The sequence below is a fragment of the Actinia tenebrosa genome, unplaced genomic scaffold (assembly GCF_029948245.1).
Source record: "Actinia tenebrosa isolate PJP-AT-01 unplaced genomic scaffold, QUT_ActTen_1.0 PGA_scaffold10__47_contigs__length_13832649, whole genome shotgun sequence".
Classification (NCBI taxonomy): Eukaryota; Metazoa; Cnidaria; class Anthozoa; order Actiniaria; family Actiniidae; genus Actinia; species Actinia tenebrosa.
This window is the reverse complement of record NW_028292570.1, coordinates 12,669,096-12,688,625: the sequence shown is the minus strand read 5'-3', so window position 1 is coordinate 12,688,625 and position 19,530 is coordinate 12,669,096. Positions and strand designations below refer to the sequence as shown.

Here is a 19,530-nt window from a genome sequence, read left to right as displayed (position 1 = left end):
GCTTCTCAGTTACACAATGAGCTCTGATTCTTCACTGCGTCCTTGCAGACCCACGAGACCAGTCGCTGGCGATAAGCTGACGCTTCAAGAATGTTTGGAACCAAACTGTGGAAGAAAGGCCAGGGTAAGTACGAATAGTGAGCACTGACTAACCCACCCACCCCTCCCCCTCTCCCGTGAATAATTTTGTCTTTCTTAGTTTACAAAGGTTCAAACAATCACTACCAATGCAAACTCCCTGAGACAAACAAAGAAGAACTTGCTCCCTGTGGTAGTCAGTGACCGCGAGGGCATGGAGCGGGAAGATATTTTGTGGTGTACGGAAATGGAGAGGTAAGATACAGGAAGCCCGTCTGATGATTTTACAGCTGTTTTAAAAACTAAATATTAGCTAATCGAAATCGAGAAAATTTGTAAAACTGAAGTGTAACTTTTCCTCTTGAAATTATGGATTTCCATGCCACCAAATGAAAAAATATCGTTGCTAATGAGCGCTCGATTAGTGAATCAATAATTTAATAATATTTTGATAATTTAATACTTATATTGCGCGTGTTACATAGGAAGATGCTCACACGCGCATAATAATTAATGATTTTATATCGTTATTGCTCTGGAGGAATTTTTTGTGCTCGTTCACTCAACCAGAATGTCAATTTAATGTAGAAGAAGAATTAAATCAATCAGGTTTTTCCTGGTATAAAATAAACGATTTATCAGCAAATCATTAATTATTCATAAATAATGCTAATCATTCTATTCTCTGATTGGCTGAATGTAAGAATTCTGTTCTGTGATTGGTTCTTTCAAAAAGATGCGATTAAGAGCTCAAAAGGATGCGATTAATAGCTCCTAAGGATGCGATTTGGGAATTAATCGCACTCCTCTGAACCAATCAGATTTCAGGACTTGGTAGTGATTACAAAAAAGATATGATTAATGATTTTATATTATTATTGCTCTGGAGGAATTTTTTGTGCTCGTTCACTCAACCAGAATGTCGAAATTTGACTATTTTCGCAGGTTTCTTTACGTCACTATTTCATATCAACTGATAATGACGTCTTCATTCTTTAAAGGTTATTTGGGTTTCCTAGTCACTACACGGACGTCAACAACATGGGACGACCTCAACGCCAGCGTCTGCTTGGTAACGCGTGGAGCGTACCCGTCATAAGGCATCTGTTGTCACCACTCAAGGACTACTTTAAATGTCAGGTGTAGCGGGATCCCGAGGGACGGGATAAGTTTAGGGTTTACTTGAATCGGGATTCCCTAGAGATTTCAAACTCCCATCGTTCACATTGGTTGATTGAAGTGTCAATCAAAGTTAGCTTTATATATCCAACCTAATCACGATCGTTCACTTTCATTGATTGACATGTGTCAATCAAGATCTTTTTCTTTTCAAAATACACTGTAGCTGCTATTTTGCTCTTCTCACTCTACCTTGTCTTCTTATCTCTCATTGATTGACATGTGTCAACCATTGTTGAGTTTCATTTCAAAATGGCCGCCAGGGCGTCAAGCGATCTTGTCTTCGTATCTTTCACATCGTTTGATTGACATGTGTCAATCAAGTTGAGTTTTATTCAAAATGGCCGCCGTGCCGTCGTCTTTGAAAAATCAAGTCGTTTTATATATCGGTTTTATTAACGTGGTATAAATCGAAGAAAGTATTTATTCTTTTGGTTCGCTTTGGTTTTAAAATAAGTCTTAAAAATAATAAGGGATTTTAAAAAGGTGTATCATGCAGGCAGTCATTTCGAAAGATAAAATTAAAAATTCGTGTTCTAAATTCGCCAAGTTTTTTCAACCATTAATTTATTACGCATCGAAAATGAAACTTTCTCAAATTTACATCCGTTTACTAAAAATAGCCCAACATGGCGCGTGCGTTATTAAGAAGTTTCCCTCTCTTATTTATGCTTTCTTGCCGGATCTTAATGCGCTTTTGTGTAGGATTGTTTCCAAGCAATAATAATGAAGGAAGAATATATCTTCCTGGCGACGCAAAAAGTTCGCTAGTAATCGTTTACTACTGCTTAAATAGTCAAATATGTTTTTAACAAACTCTGAAACAACCTCTGGGCTGATCTAAGTCAGGGCATGGCTTACTCACAGATTGAACCCTAAAACAACCTCTGGGCTGATCTAAGTCAGGGCATGGCTAACTCACAGATTGAACCCTAAAACAACCTCTGGGCTGATCTTAGTCAGGGCATGGCTAACTCACAGATCAAACCCTGAAACAACCTCTGGGCTGATCTAAGTCAGGGCATGGCTAACTCACAGATTGAACCCTGAAACAACCTCTGGGCTGATCTAAGTCAGGGCATGGCTAACTCACAGATTGAACCCTGAAACAACCTCTGGGCTGATCTAAGTCAGGGCATGGCTAACTCACGGATTGAATCCTGAAACAACCTCTGGGCTGATCTAAGTCAGGGCATGGCTAACTCACAGATTGAACACTGAAACAACCTCTGGGCTGATCTATGTCAGGGCATGGCTAACTCACAGATTGAACCCTGAAACAACCTCTGGGCTGATCTATGTCAGGGCATGGCTAACTCACAGATTGAACCCTGAAACAACCTCTGGGCTGATCTAAGTCAGGGCATGGCTAACTCACAGATCGAACCCTGAAACAACCTCTGGGCTGATCTTAGTCAGGGCATGGCTAACTCACAGATTGAACCCTGAAACAACCTCTGGGCTGATCTTAGTCAGGGCATGGCTAACTCACAGATTGAACACTGAAACAACCTCTGGGCTGATCTAAGTCAGGGCATGGCTAACTCACAGATCAAACCCTGAAACAACCTCTGGGCTGATCTAAGTCAGGGCATGGCTAACTCACAGATTGAACACTGAAACAACCTCTGGGCTGATCTAAGTCAGGGCATGGCTAACTCACAGATCCTTAAAGTTCGGTTCATTCAAATCACGTTATATTTGTATTTCAATACTCCAAATTTTTCTAAATCTTATTCAATCCCATTCAGTTTTTTCACTACAAAGTCCGACTTCCTATTTTTAGTAACATGAGAACATAGATTTTGAATGTTTGTCTTTGGTGATTTAAACCGTAGGTTGAACCAGAAAGAACACGTCACAGAGTACAAACGTCATAAATATATTAATTTCTTTATTTAATCATATAAAACAATAGAGGATTATTAACAAAAACGATTCCTCCACGTCCTCTTATGAAAAAGATACTTTTATTTTTTATTTTTTTTTTTTTGAATAAGAAACGTTTAAGAAATAATTTCCTCGTTCTACGAACCGAAAAATTTTCAATATACATCAATCGTTTTTTGACTCTTATCTCGATTTTTAGCTAGAAAATTATCTTTTTTTTTTTGTTCCAATTCCTTCCTTATATCAATTTTTATTTGTTAATTCGAATTCTCAGACAGTTTAAGCTGTTAATCTATAGTAACAATTAAAATATCGTACCATTCAATACCTCAATACACGCCGACAGCATGGTTTCTAAGTATTTATAAAATTAATTTCTCGATAACTGCTTTTACGCAATTCAAGTAAATCTTCCTCAAAAGATAATTAAATATCATACTAATTGTGAAAAAAGTTATTAACTTCATTACTTTGCTATTTTGAAATAATATTTTTGAGTCATTATAGTTTTGAGTTGAGCATTGTTGAAGAAACTGAAACGAGTGAGTGATGTTTGCCACCAAAAATGAATGTATTTAAAAAAATAGTATTTAGTCTTGTTGTCGTTGCTAATAATTAAATATCATACTAAGTTTGAAAAAGAATAACCAACTTCATTACTTTTCTATTTCAAAATAATATTTTTGAATGGTTATAGTTTTGAGTTGAGCATTGAAGAAACTGAAACGAGTTAAAAGTGAGTGACGTTTGCCACCAAAAATGAATGTATTTTAAAAAGAGTGTTAACCTTGTTGTCGTTGCTAGGAATGTCACTAAGATTTGAAAAAATTGGCGCTTCTCTTGACTGACAACTAAAAGGTTGTCAAATCAATTCGACTTTCTCATTTTCACTTTAAGTATCTCTGTTGAGCAACTCAACTCAGACACCTACAAAATGTTTCCTTTATCTGCAAGTTTTGTGAAGGTGTCTATTATTTTTCTCGGTTTACTCACTTTTATTTTTAACATCACATTTTTGTTAACAGTTTCAAAAACTAGAGTTAATATTTCAAAATACAACTTGTTGAATTTGATTGAGACTCGTATTGTATGGGAAGGTACGATAGATGATGTTGGGCAGAAAAGTGAACTCCATGGACTCAGCCAACATATGTGGCTGAACGTGTGCTGCTCATGCGTGGATTCTCTTTGCAACGTTCCACTTTTTCCAAAAGCTCCAAACAAAAGAACAATCATCAATGGAACAGAATTCTCTTGGCCCGGAAATAAAAGATACACGGAGAGAATCTTTGGTTTTCTTCAGCCTCCGAAAACCGCTTCGTATAGGTTCGCTATTTCTTCGGATGATTCGTCGGAGATTTGGCTCAGTTCCGATGAGAAAAGTGAGAATTCAGTTCTTATCGCCAAAGTAGGAGAAAAGAAACAAAACGCCTGGGCATACAAATATGATTACTGGAAATATTCTACTCAAATATCCAATGAAATAGAACTCATAGCGGGCAAGAAATACTTCATCGACATCATCCATGTACAATTTGGTCATGACGAGCATCTTGTTGTCCAGTGGAAAGACTCTGTTAATGCAAACTTTTCTGACATACCACTAGAATATTTATCCCCCTATTTTACAGAAGATTCGGATACTAATCTTGACATTTTTCACTACGATGTTTTGATACCCGAGGCTGAAAGCTGCAAGAACTTAACCACAGAAAATCCCTTTTTGCTTCAACGTCATCTCACGTACGCAGAACATGATGAATTCAAACAAGTTTTACCAGTTGTTGATTTGGGATTCTTAAACGAAATTCACCACTCAGAAAGGAGCCTCAAGGAACCGTACGAATCACTATCGAAACATTTCCATGGAACGAACGTCTATCCGTTTGAGCCGAAGGTGAAGAACATCTTTGAATGGGATGTAGTACCTTGGGATTCGTTCGGTATGGGAGAAGAGGACGCTATGGCCATTGTAGCATCCTATATGGACAGGTTGAATGCTTCTACTAATGAGTAAGTATCCTCTTTGAAATCGAATTTGTTACTATTTTGTACGTAAATTTGTGAAGGAAGGAAGGAAGGAAGGAAGGAAGGAAGGAAGGAAGGAAGGAAGGAAGGAAGGAAGGAAGGAAGGAAGGAAAGATGGATGGAAGGAAGAAAGGAAGGAAGGAAGGAAGAAAGGAAGAAAGGAAGAAAGGAAGAAAGGAAGGAAGGAAGGAAGGAAGGAAGTAAGGAGGGAAAGAAGGAAGGAAGGATGGATGGATGGAAGGAAGAAAGGAAGGAAGGAAGGAAGTAAGGAGGGAAGGAAGGAAGGAATGAAGAAGGGAGGGAAAAAAGGAAGGAAGGAAGCAGCAAACGTGACAACTTTCAGCTTCTCCAAGAACGCAAAGTGTGTCAATAGATTAAAAAGTGTAAATATTATTAGTAATTGTGATATTTGTCTGGATTTCTTTTTAATTAATTTAGCCCCTCCATATTTTTTGTGTTTAATCTATTTTCATTACCGTGGTTGTACGAATTTCGCACACAAAATTATCTAATAATCACCGCGTTCGCCACGTCAGCTTTAAAGAAACAAATTTACATTTTTATTGAATAATTCCAGCGTAAAAGAACATATTACGCATATATATATTTTGAATTCCTTAATCTATAAATTAATGGATGGGTGGTTAAAATCCCGATTCTTCCTTGTAGCTGATCGTTCTTCAGCTTGGGCGTAAAGTTTTCCCATTTTAGACCACATAATATTCTTTGTTTGAGTCGTATCCATATTCATGTGTCTTCTCATGTGTAACCGTTAAACAAAGAAATAATACTCTAGGGAATGACACATGGTCTTGAGAATAAGATTCTTTGTTTGAGTTGTATCCATATTCATGTGTCTTCTCATGTGTAACCGTTAAACAAAGAAATGATACTCTAGGGAATGACACGTGGTCTTGAGAATAAGATTCTTTGTTTGATTTGTATTCATATTCATGTGTCTTCTCATATACAACCGTTAAACAAAGAAATAATACTCTAGGGAATGACACGTGGTCTTGAGAATAAGATTCTTTGTTTGTGTTGTATCCATATTCATGTGTCTTCTCATGTACAACCGTTAAACAAAGAAATAATACTCTAGGGAATGACACTTGGTCTTGAGAATAAGATTCTTTGTTTGAGTTGTATCCATATTCATGTGTCTTCTCATGTGCAACCGTTAAACAAAGAAATGATATTCTAGGGAATGACACGTGGTCTTGAGAATAAGATTCTTTTTTTGAGTTGTATCCATATTCATGTGTCTCCTCATGTGCAACTGTTAAACAAAGAAATGATACTCTAGGGAATGACACATGGTCTTGAGAATAAGATTCTTTGTTTGAGTTGTATCCATATCGATGTGTCTTCTCATGTTCAACCGTTAAACAAAGAAATGATACTCTAGGGAGTGACACATGGTCTTGAGAATAAGATTCTTTGTTTGAGTTGTATCCATATTCATGTGTCTTCTCATGTGCAACCGTTAAACAAAGAAATGATACTCTAGGGAGTGACACGTGGTCTTGAGAATAAGATTCTTTGTTTGAGTTGTATCCATATTCATATGTCTTCTCATGTGTAACCGTTAAACAAAGAAATGATACTCTAGGGAATGACACGTTGACTTGAGAATTAGATTCTTTGTTTGAGTTGTATCCATATTCATTTGTCTTGTCATGTACTACCGTTAAACAAAGAAATGATACTCTAGGGAATGACACGTTGACTTGAGAATTAGATTCTTTGTTTGAGTTGTATCCATATTCATTTGTCTTGTCATGTACTACCGTTAAGCAAAGAAATGATACTCTAGGGAATGACACATGGTCTTGAGAATAAGATTGTTTGTTTGAGTTCGATCCATATTCATGTGTCTTCTCATGTTCAACCGTTAAACAAAGAAATGATACTCTAGGGAATGACACATGGTCTTGAGAATAAGATTCTTTGTTTGAGTTGTATCCATATTCATGTGTCTTCTCATGTGCAACTGTTAAATAAAGAAATGATACTCTAGGGAATGACACATGGTCTTGAGAATAAGATTCTTTGTTTGAGTTGTATCCATATTCATGTGTCTTCTCATGTGCAACTGTTAAATAAAGAAATGATACTCTAGGGAATGACACATGGTCTTGAGAATAAGATTCTTTGTTTGAGTTGTATCCATATTCATGTGTCTCCTCATGTGCAACCGTTAAACAAAGAAATGATACTCTAGGGAATGACACATGGTCTTGAGAATAAGATTCTTTGTTTGAGTTGTATCCATATTCATTTGTCTTGTCATGTACTACCGTTAAGCAAAGAAATGATACTCTAGGGAATGACACGTTGACTTGAGAATTAGATTCTTTGTTTGAGTTGTATCCATATTCATATGTCTTCTCATGTGCAACCGTTAAACAAAGAAATGATACTCTAGGGAGTGACACGTGGTCTTGAGAATAAGATTCTTTGTTTGAGTTGTATCCATATTCATATGTCTTCTAATGTGTAACCGTTAAACAAAGAAATGATACTCTAGGGAATGACACATGGTCTTGAGAATAAGATTCTTTGTTTGAGTTGTATCCATATCGATGTGTCTTCTCATGTTCAACCGTTAAACAAAGAAATAATACTCTAGGGAATGACACATGGTCTTGAGAATAAGATTCTTTGTTTGAGTTGTATCCATATTCATGTGTCTTCTCATGTGCAACTGTTAAACAAAGAAATAATACTCTAGGGAGTGACACGTGGTCTTGAGAATAAGATTCTTTGTTTGAGTTGTATCCATATTCATGTGTCTTCTCATGTACAACCGTTAAACAAAGAAATGATACTCTAGGGAATGACACGTGGTCTGAAATGAGAAAACATGCCCGAGGTGATGGGTTTTATTATCAATTCTCTTTCTACACAGGACTTATATACTAAAGTCTGTTGTCAACATCGAAACGACCAACGTCACGAACGGCAGTCGATATTTACTGGAATTGGACTTGATGAAGACTACACCGAACAATAAAACAATCCATCTATCGGAATATCTGTATCAAGACAAAAACAATCCCCAGCAGCTTTATTATATTAATCAGATGCAATGGAAACGAAATGCTAAGATAACATTTGTAATCACAGCCAAAAACCAAGGCACATGGGTGAAAATCTTCCTAGACGACATGGCCAAGTTCCTGGGGCAAACAGGAGATTCTAATGTTGATATTATAATATTTGACTGCGAGAGTCAAGATCTCGATTTAAAGAAAGCTGTGCGGGACAGTGGAATTGGTCATCGAATAAAGACTGTTGGTAAACCAGGTCGTTATTCTCGAAGAGAGTCCTTTAACATGGCCATAGATCTTGTGGACGATCCCCACAGTATAGTATTCTTGGTAGATTTGCATTTGAAGTTTGGAGAGGCATTATTGAATGATATTAGAAAGGTAAACATCCCGAAAATATTAAAGAGAGTATTTCTGGGTTCAGCCACCCAAATGGTCCCATTGAAATCAGTCCCTTCCTCACTGCGTGTAGATCAGAGTATTCCTGGGTTGAACCACCCAAATGGTCCCATTGAAATCAGTCCCTTACTGCGTGTAGATCAGAGTATTCCTGGGTTGAGCCACCCAAATGGTCCCATTGAAATCAGTCCCTTCCTCACTGCGTGTAGATCAGAGCATTCCTGGGTCGAGCCACCCAAATGGTCCCATTGAAATCAGTCCCTTACTGCGTGTAGATCAGAGTATTCCTGGGTTGAACCACCCAAATGGTCCCATTGAAATCAGTCCCTTCCTATCTGCGTGTATATCAGAGCATTTCTGGGTCGAGCCACCCAAATGGTCCCATTGAAATCAGTCCCTTCCTCACTGCGTGTAGATCAGAGTATTCCTGGGTTGAACCACCCAAATGGTCCCATTGAAATCAGTCCCTTCCTATCTGCGTGTATATCAGAGCATTTCTGGGTCGAGCCACCCAAATGGTCCCATTGAAATCAGTCCCTTCCTCACTGCGTGTAGATCAGAGTATTCCTGGGTCGAGCCACCCAAATGGTCCCATTGAAATCAGTCCCTTCCTATCTGCGTGTATATCAGAGCATTTCTGGGTCGAGCCACCCAAATGGTCCCATTGAAATCAGTCCCTTACTGCGTGTAGATCAGAGTATTCCTGGGTTGAGCCACCCAAATAGTCCCATTGAAATCAGTCCCTTCCTCACTACGTATAGACTGACTTTACTGTTTCTTTACAGCACACTATTGAAGGCCATCTGATCTATTGTCCAATCATCGTCCGCCAATTTGAATGCTCCACACTAAACAATTTATTTGCTGGTTACTATGGTTACTACGAGGTACAAGGCTTTGGTATTGTTGCCATGTACAAGTCGGACTGGGACCGAGTCGGGGGGTTCACGATGGACGACAAAAATAAATACAAGTGGGGAGGAGACGATTACGATTTGATGGACAGTGTCTATTTACGTGGCCTTGATTACGCCAGAGTAAAATGCCCGTATGTGTATCATTTTTTTCACTCGAAAGATGGAATGTGGTCATGAGGAATGTGGTTGATGCTTCTCAGGGTAGTTAATGGAAAATTAAATTTAATTAAGCATGCCAAACTTTGGTGCCGAACTCTATCGGGAATCGAGCTGATACCGAGCCTTGGCCGATCAATATCGGGTGTCGAACTCCCACCGAGTTCTGATGCCGAACTATGTTGGGAACAGCGAAGTTAATGCTGGTTTTTAATCATTCTGAAGAGAGTGAAATAACAAAAGACAAGACGGAAATGCTGGTTGATATAACAAGAGAATTCACTGACAATTCTTGTGTAAAAGCCGATCAAGATGGCGGCTATGACGTCATGTGCAAACAAAGAACACCAAGTTATGGTACGTCAACCTTTATCGGAAACCGAAAGCTTGTGTATCACTCGAAGATGCAAAAAGCTATTTTCTTCCTAATCCCGGCCCTAAAATAATAAATGAGGAAAACGTAAATTAAACTTAGAGCTAAAATGTGAGATATCATTGTAAAACTTTGAAATTAAAATATCTTATGTGGAAGCATCTGAATATGTAGAATATTAACTCCAAAAGTTTGAAAAATTACATTAAAGCAAGCGTGGATAATACAGAGTTAAAAGAACGCTTTAAATACTGAGGTCAAGGAAAAGACTGGGTCGAGCTGCAATTGCAGTGCATTGTGGGACTGATTTAGGGGACATTTTTTACGATGGTGGCTATTTCGTCCTTTCTTATATATAGCCACTCCGAGGTTTTGGAAAAGACTGGGTCGAGTTGGTGTTGAAGTGCATTGTGGGGCTGTTTTACGGGACATATTTCCAAGATGGCGTCTATCTCGTCCCCTTAAAATTAGCCACAAATTGCACTGCAATGACAACTACTAGAAATATATCCGCTAGTTCTTTTATCGAAAAGAGATAGACTTTTATACTCCAATCAGCCTCAATATTGCTCTTCCTCGTGGCCATTTGCTACAATGACCAAGCGGTTGAAAATATGCACTGAAAATAACCGAAAAATAGTTCACTATAAATTGATCATAATGTGGTCCTAAGAAAGCCTACAAAAGTTCCAGTTGCTATTGTTCTTTCAGCAAGTTTGACTTGTCAATCCGTTTAAATCTTTTTAGCTCTATCAAGCCGACCATCCAGCGACAATTTGTTGTCCAAATCGTTTGGGTCTTCATCTTCTAATCTTTTGACTCTAATAAGTGTTTTTTCGCTTTGGTTATTTATCCTTCCTAAACGCTTTACCCTTACTAAAGGTTTGTCCGCGTCACTATTACGTCTTTTTAACAGAAGCTCTTGCTTTGCTCTTGCGAATTTTTCGCTAAATTCGCCAGGGGTCTCTGCCTCTGTTACAAGCTCCCTCAACACTCTAGTAAGATTAAATGGCCGATAGTTTCCTTCTAGGGACGTCTTTATTCTCATAACATCGTTTTTTAGTTGCTGTTCGTCTTTATTGAGAGCTGACTGAAGAGCCAGTTTGATATGTTGGTCATTAATATTTCGTATTGACCGCCGTAATTCTCTCGTCGAAATACTTCTGTTTGAATTTATTCCGCTCCCTTCTTCGACCTTTATCTTCTTCTTCTTGTTCCTTTTCGTTTTCACCATACCAGATGACGTCATATTGTTGCCTTGACTACTAACTTCAGTCTTGTTAGTAAATAATTTGCTGTCAAGACTTTTCATCGCATCAAAACGGTTTCCTTTTTTCTCAAGCAAATTATTTTCGGAGTGAAAAGCTTTCTTTTCTATTTTGTTGCTTCTTTTTTCGTCCGGCGACGTTTTATTTTCATGGATATGAAGTCTAGATTTTTTAAAGTTGTGTTTAAAATGTCGACTCGACTTTGGTGTCAAGCTCGTGTTTCCCCGCCATTCAGCTTCGTTGCTGTGTCGTTGTGCGTACACAATAGACTCGTTTCTATACTTTAAAACGTCCAGTGGATTAACAGCCTCGTTTGTAAAATTATTTTTTTCTTCTCTTTGATTGACGCTTATTTTACCCAAGTCTTTTTTACGTAAATGCGACATCTTCGAAAAATGAGGTTCGTTGCCAGGTTTGCGCATGCGCATTACCGCATCCGCTCTCTCAAGCTTTTTCTCCAGTGGCTTATCAATACGACCCTGTTTAGAAAGCCTGTTAATCCTGATTTTTCTAAGCTTTCTCGGAGGTTTTCTGATTAGATGAATTCGTGGCTGCATATACTTTATCCCCAGATCTCCTCGGTTTTTCGTAATCGGGGTAAACTGGGTCGGTATAGGCTTTGATTTGATCAAATCTTCTCTGTCAACTTGTTTATCAACTTTTTCCTCTCTAAACAGTTCGCGATTTGCTTCTTCTAATGAAGTGTTTGATTTCCGTAAAATATCCAACGCTACTTTCCCTGTGATGTCGGATGGAGGATTATTGGAACTCGACCCATTCTTTTTCCTCGTGTTATTCTCGTCACCAGGCTTTCTCGTCGTTTCTTTTGGTAGGTGGGGTTTACCTTTGACTTTGGTGTAGAAGTATATTGTATTGCTTGCTAAAGAGAAAACGAAAAAAAAAATTTTTTTTTAATGTGTAAGTTGGGACCATACCTCCAGACCCAGTGCTGAAGCGCAGTATGGCAGCGCGAAGCGTTTACGGCTATGCCGGAGATTTCGGCCCCGACACCGCTATCCAGTGACTGATCAGGAAGCTCGGCCTAAGCCTAAGGGAGAGGTTAGTCGGCCCCTAGACCGTAGATGATTAACCCCTTTTTGTTTTAGCTTCGCACCAGTGTCCCAAGATGTGCAAAAGGGACAGCATGGTGGTCTTTAGCAAGGGGGGTCCTACATGGACGCCAGAGACACGCCGGGGTAATGAGCCCCGCCCCCCATGTAGACCTACACACTACAGATTACTACAATAAACACTAATACAAAAAGATAATCAAAACATCATTTACATATAGAGTATCATCCTGGTCTACCTAGGATTATACTCATCAAAACACTTCATAGGTATATTCAAGCGAACACAACGTTTTCCCTTGCTAAATTCGATTTTTTCTGAGTTGTGTACTTCTATATAGTTGCATTGTTCCATGTGGGATTTATTTTGCACTAACAAGATGCGAATATAGAAAATAGTGCGCATACTCAGAATCTTACCATCATCGCGTGATTCTCCATTTTCGTCAATGATGTATGACGTCATCAAGACTTTACCCTTGGAAACCGAGCCACTTCTGATGCCGTTTAGGAATGGGAACGTAAAGCAAACATTGAGACCTCCACAATACGAGTAGAACACGGCCATGAAGACGAAGAAGAAGAAAAACCCGATAAACAGGTTGAACTTGGTAGAAATCTTCATGCTTGCTGCTGGAAGGTAAGAAATACTTCTTTTAAAAGTTTGGAAAATAAAAGCTATGCTTTAAGCTGCAATGACACGTAGCATAGCTTGAAGTGAAAATAATTTCGTCATAGCAAAAAGGCAATATAAGTATAGATTTTGAATAATATTTTGATTCTCGAGTTTCAAGTTCTCTGTTGCTCATGACCAGCCTCAATTTTATAGAATATTCATGTATTCCAGTGAAGGTCCGTGGAATTTTATTAAACTCGGTGATTGTAAATTGCTGAATACTCCAGTTTTGAGTTTTCTGTCGAGTTTTCTGAATATTCATATGCTCCAGTGAAGGAGTTTATATTCTTGAAGTTGTGCATTCTTTACTTTACCGTTGGTATTTGTGAATATTTAGACACTGATACGAGGCTAACCCTGAGTAAATGAGTCTACAATTGCCCTAATTCATTATGACTTCACATCAAAACACAATCTTCAACAATCTATTGTTTAAACGCAAAGGATATTGGTCGTCGGACGGGGTCAAATCAGCGCAAATTCACCGAAAATTGCTCTAAAACCCGTATCAATCCACGAAGAGAAGTAGAATAGCCAGCAAACGCTCAGAATATTTTTTAGTATATATTAACACATATTATATCCGAAAACCAGGCCATTTTAGATTAAACTGTTTAGCTAGGAGCAAATTTTGTTGAATTTTCTATTGGATTTGGCGATTCTATCCCCCATATAAACAAACACTGATGTTATATTGAACTAGTGCAATTAAGGAGCACAGCGGTATTGTTCAATTTAAAAACGAGCAAGGGGCTGCATGGGGTGCACGACTTTTGAATCTTATTCTAATTAAAATATATTCTAAATCTATTAAATTGTAATCTTAATAGAGGCGTGCGTCCCTAATGTCTACTATTAACCAAACTTTCTTCGTAAAATTTCGACGCTTTTAAAAGCTTGTAATTCTATTCATTGAAACATGTTCAAACTTGCCTGTCGTACTAATCTTGAGATGCCTTTTCGAATTTTTAGAAGAGTTAGATTAAAATTCAAAATTCTACTCATTCCCTTGCTCGTTTTTGAAATGGCCAATTTACACCCTGATAAAAGGTGGCCGGATTCCGTGGATTCCGCAGTCCTCTGCTAGCCATTCAGGTGACTGATGTATTCGGATTCCATATCTGGAAATATAGGAATATCTTTTGAAGGGAAAATAGAAGCTAACAAATGCAACGAAAAGTAAAAATATCATACCTTTTTTATCTAACATATATCGTTAGTAAACAATATCTTTTGGTTGTTGTCTTCTTTTTGATGGTAGTTTGAACTTTTTGGTCCATCGAATAATACTATAAGTAATACACTCTTTTTCTGGAGTTTTTCAGCTGCTTTCTTGGCTTGTGGCCTTTTCTTTTGTCTCTTTGGAAACCTCAATTATTTGTCAATACGAATTTTATGATTAGGCCTGTCTCAGGAACTCGACTCGGTTCTTCGGGGAAACCATTTAACGATCGTTTGAAAGAATATGAACCATTTTGCTATTATTTCGATTTGTTTATTGCTGTACCTGCTCAAGTCATGGAAAGCCAGGCCACGTAACAATCCATGTCACTGAAGATACGGGTGGCTGTTTGATCGAACCGTGCTTGTACTTGTCTGTCAAGCACAGGTAGCCCATAACCATATAAAAATCCCATTAGAGATCAATATTTACCATCGCGTGAGTAAATGAACCTGTGATCAAGAAGCACAGCGGTATTGCCTGATTTCTTATTTATGGCTTCATAAACTACAAATACTTTTACCAGAAAAACTGGAAGTTCTGCCATAAAATAAATGATAAATATCATTCCGATAGGAAAGTTCCGGAAAACTCGGTCTTCCAATTGAGACAATCCACTTTTCCCGCTCTTTTCTGTTCTTTTGATAGACGCGTGTACGATTTTTCGAACTCAAAATTTCCCGCTCTTTTCTTCCAATTAGCGACGAAGAAGCTTTTGGTGGACGTCAATTAAGGTGTTTCCATGACATCCATAGGCACGTGCCCTCAGTATAGCTTTGTGTTTTCCGACAATGTTATGAAAACGCCTTGTGATTGACGTCCACCTAAACCTTCTTCGTCGCGACAAAAAAAGAAAATCGCTAGAGAGCGCGTATGATTGAGCAAAGTGACCCGTTCAAGAACCAGCAAGAAGTACGCATGCGCAAAAGCACTGATATCAATGATTCATCAACTGCCTTTGTTTCGAAAAAGTCAATATTTAAAATTTACATCTTTCTAGCGGATGTTAAACGATCAAGAGACACTGAAATATTTTATTATCAGGTACGAAAAGTGTTTTTTTTATTAATGTGATAACGATTCTACTAAAATTAGTACTTTCTTTTGTTTGCTCCAAGTTTTCTGTTGCGATTTGATTTTTTTTCATTGAACCTCATTCAACTTCGTCCATTTTTATTTGTATTTAACTTGAACTTTTATTTATATAAAACACCCGGTTTTATGACGTCTCTAGTTATTCAAGCATTATTCTGTCTCGTTAAGCTGTGTCTTGACGTGTGTCTCATCGAAGAAATAGAAAAGGCGCGCGTTTGCAGGGTCCGCGAGTTATAAAAGCACGCGGGAATTATTGGTGTTAGGAGAAGCACATCGCTTTGCAGGTGTTGTGGTTGTCCCCGTGTGCTTTAAAAGCCATTCCGAGATTAGTTAAACGAATGGCTTGAGTTGGTATTGCAGTGCATTTTGGACTAGACTGTTGAGGGGGACGCGCGAAACAAACTCGACGGATCTTGACTTGAACTCGTGAATATTCTGCACAAAATCGAGTGTGACCTAGCTGTTTAAACGACTGTGTAATCGAGAAACACAGCGGAAAAGTCTGTTTGCCTCATGATTGAGGATCATTTGTAGTTAGTTATCTTATAATAAATAATGATAACATAATAAAGATCATCAGGGATTACTGAGTCATCAAAAATTTCATCAACAACCCGATCACGTGATCAACATTGGCAACTACGTCATCGAGAACCCGAGATCACGTGATCAATGGTTACTGCATCATCAAGAACCAACCTCGTTCACAGGGGCATCATGGCGGTCGTCGGGGAGAAGACGACCGACGACCGCCATTTAGTTTTGGAGTCGGGCCGAGAGGGCCCTGGGAACGAGGTTGATCAAGAACCCGAAAGAGCGATCACGTGATCATTTTTGACGTCATCATTATTAACCATTCTTTTGTCTGTAGAGGGTTACCAAGGAGCAGGGATGTCGAAGAAGACAATCAACTACCTTATTGTATTCATTTTTTGCTGGAGTATATCCTTCGTTATCATAATCTACACCCAGCTCTATTCACCTAAAGACACGATATCTCCTTTCAACACTCGTCAACTCTTCCTGGTCGGACAAAAAGGAAGCGGGGGAACCCCTGGTTGGTTCCATAATAAATACATATTAACGTACGGCCATTATCCACAATGCTTTCCACTCAACCCAGATATACTACTTTACAACAGGATTTTTAAGACAGGCAGTACGAGCACACAGTACTGGTTGGACGCCTTTGCTCAAACTATGAACTTCCCTTTAGAGTTTGCAACCACAGAGGACTGGTACGATACTGGGAAGTCACGTGTCTACCCAGGGATCATTGCAAGGCACGCCAGGAAAAAACTCTCGCGTCCAGAGGTCAAACGATTTGTTTTTGTCGCGCATTTTTACTTCCGGTTTAAATTGAACCTGACTTCTACGTATACATATATTAATCAGGTTCGAGAACCTGTTAAACGGGTTATTTCGCATTATTTCTATATTCGTAGAAACAAGGAAAGGCCGAAACACCGACTTAAGGAGCTGGAAAAGAGCGGGAACTTCGACGAGTCTTTAGACGAATGCTTACGGCTGCAACACAAAGGATGCGAGAGTAACGTCATGACAAGGTTTTTCTGTGGTAAGCATTCGTATTGTAAGAACGGAGACAAGAGAGCTCTGCGTAAAGCGAAAAAAAACATTCGTCGTTATTATGCTGCAGTAGGTTTACTTGAACATCTTGAAATATACCTAAAGATTCTACAAAAGAGGTTCCCATCGTTCATACCGTCCAATGCTACGTCATGGGTCTCTAAAGAGAAGGTTAATCATCTGTATAACATGAGCGAGGTTTCTATGGCAACCATACAACTTATAAAAACGTTAAACTCGGATGACTTGAAATTGTATGAGTTTATCAAAGAGAGATTCTGGAGTCAGGCCAAAGCTTGTAAGATAATTTAAACCTAAAATCTTTAGTGAAAAAATATGTATTCATTGCAAAAAAAACTGTCGTCATCTCGTACACCACTCCCTCCTCCTCGAGTTATTTGCCTCCTTTTAAAACCATTCCCATAAAATAAGACGTAACTAAACATTACGAAAACTAAATCCTTGCTCATTACAGAAACGCCATACATTAACTTTGAACCCAACACTCAATTCTCAGAGCAAGTAGACTACAGTGACGTAACAATAGATCTTGCATGGGGTTGAACAGGCAATGATTTGCAGAACCAAAAAAAAGAAAAAAAGAAAAAGAAAAGGCAGAACCAAAAGGTCCGTTTCCTTATTCTCCAAACTACCGTGGATATCTATCTTTGATCTCATTAAATGCAGAAAACTCTCACTTCTTTTCAATGTACTTCTAAACCCTTATGCAACAAGTTGTCTCAAAAGAAGGTTCCATGCAGCTCCTTTCTGAAACACGTGGTACTTTAGGTCGTCGTACCAGGGCGGCTTGCTACGACTTGCCAAGGTGCAAAATCCTTGCATCAGCTATGGAAAGTGAACATTGACTTATGGTTCTACTAAACTTTACAATGATCTTCGTTCTTATTTCAAACAGCTCTCTTTTCCTTCGTTTCCTTTGACTCCTAAATCTTTGGCTTCCACTCTTTCTTCTATAAAGTCTAAATTACATAATCTATTTTATCGTATGACCCGTACGGCCCTGCTCGCGCGCTCTAATAAAACCATTGGAAAAAGTCACGTGCTGGGGGCCGGACGGGTTGACGTAAGCGGGCCGGAAAAACCCGTCCGGCCCTGCTCGAATCCGCGCGCTTCCTTTTTCTTAATTATTTTTATTTTCGTGAGGGTCATATGATAAAATGCTTATTGACGGAGTTAGGTCGGGCCGTACGGGAAAATATTTGGCTCTCGGTCATTTGTACGGACCTCGCTACGCTCGGTCCGTACGACATGACCTCGAGCCAAATATTTTCCCGTACGGCCCTCCCACTCAGTCAATAAGTACATATGATTCGCCCATGTCCTTGTTTGAGAGCATTGGAAGATCTCATGTGCTCCAACTATCGCTACTCTATTTACTGTAACTATTTTAAAGCGTATTCTCTACTTTCCCATACCCATAATCCTTTGCGTCTTTGGGGGGTAACCAGAGGGTAAAAACCCACTTATTTTGCTGAAGGCTGATCAAAAAATGTTGAAAATACCTTGTTTGATTACCAAAAATATAATGAAGAAGTATAAAACAGAAAAAGATAGAAGCTTGAAGACGTTTAAGGTAAATTTTAAACATTTTTTCGTAAGTCAATACATTTTCTGTAACACCAAACGTCTTGATGATCTGTACACGCAAAAATAACTTGGAATAAACTGATAACCAGTATTGTACAGATAAAAGCAGGTATAGTAGAAAATTCAATTAAGAAACCTTTCAATTTTGGACAGTTTTTTGATTGGTTACCCCATTATGGGTCATACGCAAATAGAGAATATATAAGTATTCATAAAATAACGAATTGTCAATATTTAAGAATTCTGTGCGCGACAGATCACCAGGGCTAGATAATTTGTCCTAGACACACTGGGTGCTATTGAGGTAGAACTAGTAGTTAACACAGCACGTGAACTTTAGTTATGAGTTTTTGTTAATATTTTTGAGGAATATTTGAGACTTTTAGCTACATATAAAGAACTGTGTTACTAAATGCAGTGTATTACGATCTCTCGAAACAGGTTGTAGAAAGTGTGTTTGCTCTTCAGTAAATTTCACCCATGGGAATCAAGATGTTCATTCATTTGCTCTCAGTGAATTAATCAGCACGTGATTACTGAGCTGCAAAGGGCCTTTTTTTTTTTTTTTTTTTTTTTTTTTTTTTGAGATATAATCAGATTCTTTGTTTATTTCCTTTAATTGCCCCCCCCCCCCCCCCCCCCCCCACCACCCATCTCGCAAAAGTCACTTGATTCATTTCGAACGTGGCATGTTGGGTTTCCTGTGGTATAGAGAAATTCTGATCGATCGTCCTTTTTATGTAAGTATAAACCATACTTTGATACTATTTATATGTTTAGTTAAATATATGAATTTTATTTGTATAGCACAGAGTAGAAAGCCATATAAATGATTATTAAGCTTAGCTTATGGTCGTTACATGGCCTCATTTTAACTCAAAATCATGTTAGCCTGCGTGCAGACGTCTTGCATGTGGATATGAAATCTGTA

At 38.4% G+C, this 19,530-nt stretch overlaps 4 protein-coding genes across 5 annotated transcripts in view; 3 read left to right on the top strand and 1 right to left on the bottom strand.

Annotated features, from left to right (window-relative positions):
- The window catches only part of LOC116306918 (DNA (cytosine-5)-methyltransferase 3A), a 28,268-nt gene extending 26,467 nt beyond the window's left edge, over positions 1 to 1,801 (top strand). The window contains exons 19-21 of the mRNA XM_089027018.1: positions 49 to 124; positions 200 to 333; positions 1,080 to 1,801. Coding sequence (XP_088883144.1) covers positions 49 to 124; positions 200 to 333; positions 1,080 to 1,224 — 355 coding nt within the window. The 3' untranslated portion in view covers positions 1,225 to 1,801. The remainder of the gene's footprint in view (positions 1 to 48; positions 125 to 199; positions 334 to 1,079) is intronic.
- Positions 1,802 to 3,344: 1,543 nt separating this feature from the next.
- LOC116297961 (uncharacterized) lies at positions 3,345 to 10,240 on the top strand. The gene is made up of 3 exons (XM_089027014.1): positions 3,345 to 5,160; positions 8,087 to 8,609; positions 9,413 to 10,240. Exons 1-3 carry the CDS (start codon positions 4,082 to 4,084, stop codon positions 9,719 to 9,721), a joined length of 1,911 nt encoding a protein of 636 aa, XP_088883140.1. The 5' UTR covers positions 3,345 to 4,081; the 3' UTR covers positions 9,722 to 10,240.
- On the bottom strand, positions 10,053 to 14,564 carry LOC116297176 (uncharacterized). Of its 2 annotated transcripts, none has more exons than XM_089027015.1 (3): positions 14,282 to 14,564; positions 12,832 to 13,044; positions 10,053 to 12,221 (listed from the first exon to the last, which is right to left on the bottom strand). In XM_089027015.1, the coding sequence occupies exons 1-3, from the start codon at positions 14,295 to 14,297 to the stop codon at positions 10,807 to 10,809; spliced, it is 1,644 nt and encodes a 547-aa protein (XP_088883141.1). In that variant the 5' UTR covers positions 14,298 to 14,564; the 3' UTR covers positions 10,053 to 10,806. The 2 variants fall into 2 exon arrangements, with proteins under 2 accessions (XP_088883141.1, XP_088883142.1); XM_089027016.1 differs by having other exon boundaries at positions 12,832 to 13,041.
- Positions 12,965 to 17,904, top strand: LOC148913099 (heparan sulfate 2-O-sulfotransferase 1-like). The gene is made up of 2 exons (XM_089027017.1): positions 12,965 to 13,051; positions 16,276 to 17,904. Exon 2 carries the CDS (start codon positions 16,296 to 16,298, stop codon positions 17,301 to 17,303), a length of 1,008 nt encoding a protein of 335 aa, XP_088883143.1. The 5' UTR covers positions 12,965 to 13,051; positions 16,276 to 16,295; the 3' UTR covers positions 17,304 to 17,904.
- The last annotated feature ends 1,626 nt before the right edge of the window (positions 17,905 to 19,530 follow it).

Excerpts from the sequence above, each read along its gene's own strand:
- LOC116297961 (XM_089027014.1), top strand. The coding sequence starts at position 4,082 with ATGTTTCCTTTATCTGCAAGTTTTGTGAAGGTGTCTATTATTTTTCTC. Across the intron at positions 5,161-8,086 it reads TTGAATGCTTCTACTAATGA|GACTTATATACTAAAGTCTG; the intron begins GTAAGTATCCTC and ends CTTTCTACACAG. Across the intron at positions 8,610-9,412 it reads TATTGAATGATATTAGAAAG|CACACTATTGAAGGCCATCT; the intron begins GTAAACATCCCG and ends GTTTCTTTACAG.
- LOC116297176 (XM_089027015.1), bottom strand. Across the intron at positions 12,222-12,831 it reads TGGAGAATCACGCGATGATG|CAAGCAATACAATATACTTC; the intron begins GTAAGATTCTGA and ends TTTTCTCTTTAG.
- LOC148913099 (XM_089027017.1), top strand. The coding sequence starts at position 16,296 with ATGTCGAAGAAGACAATCAACTACCTTATTGTATTCATTTTTTGCTGG.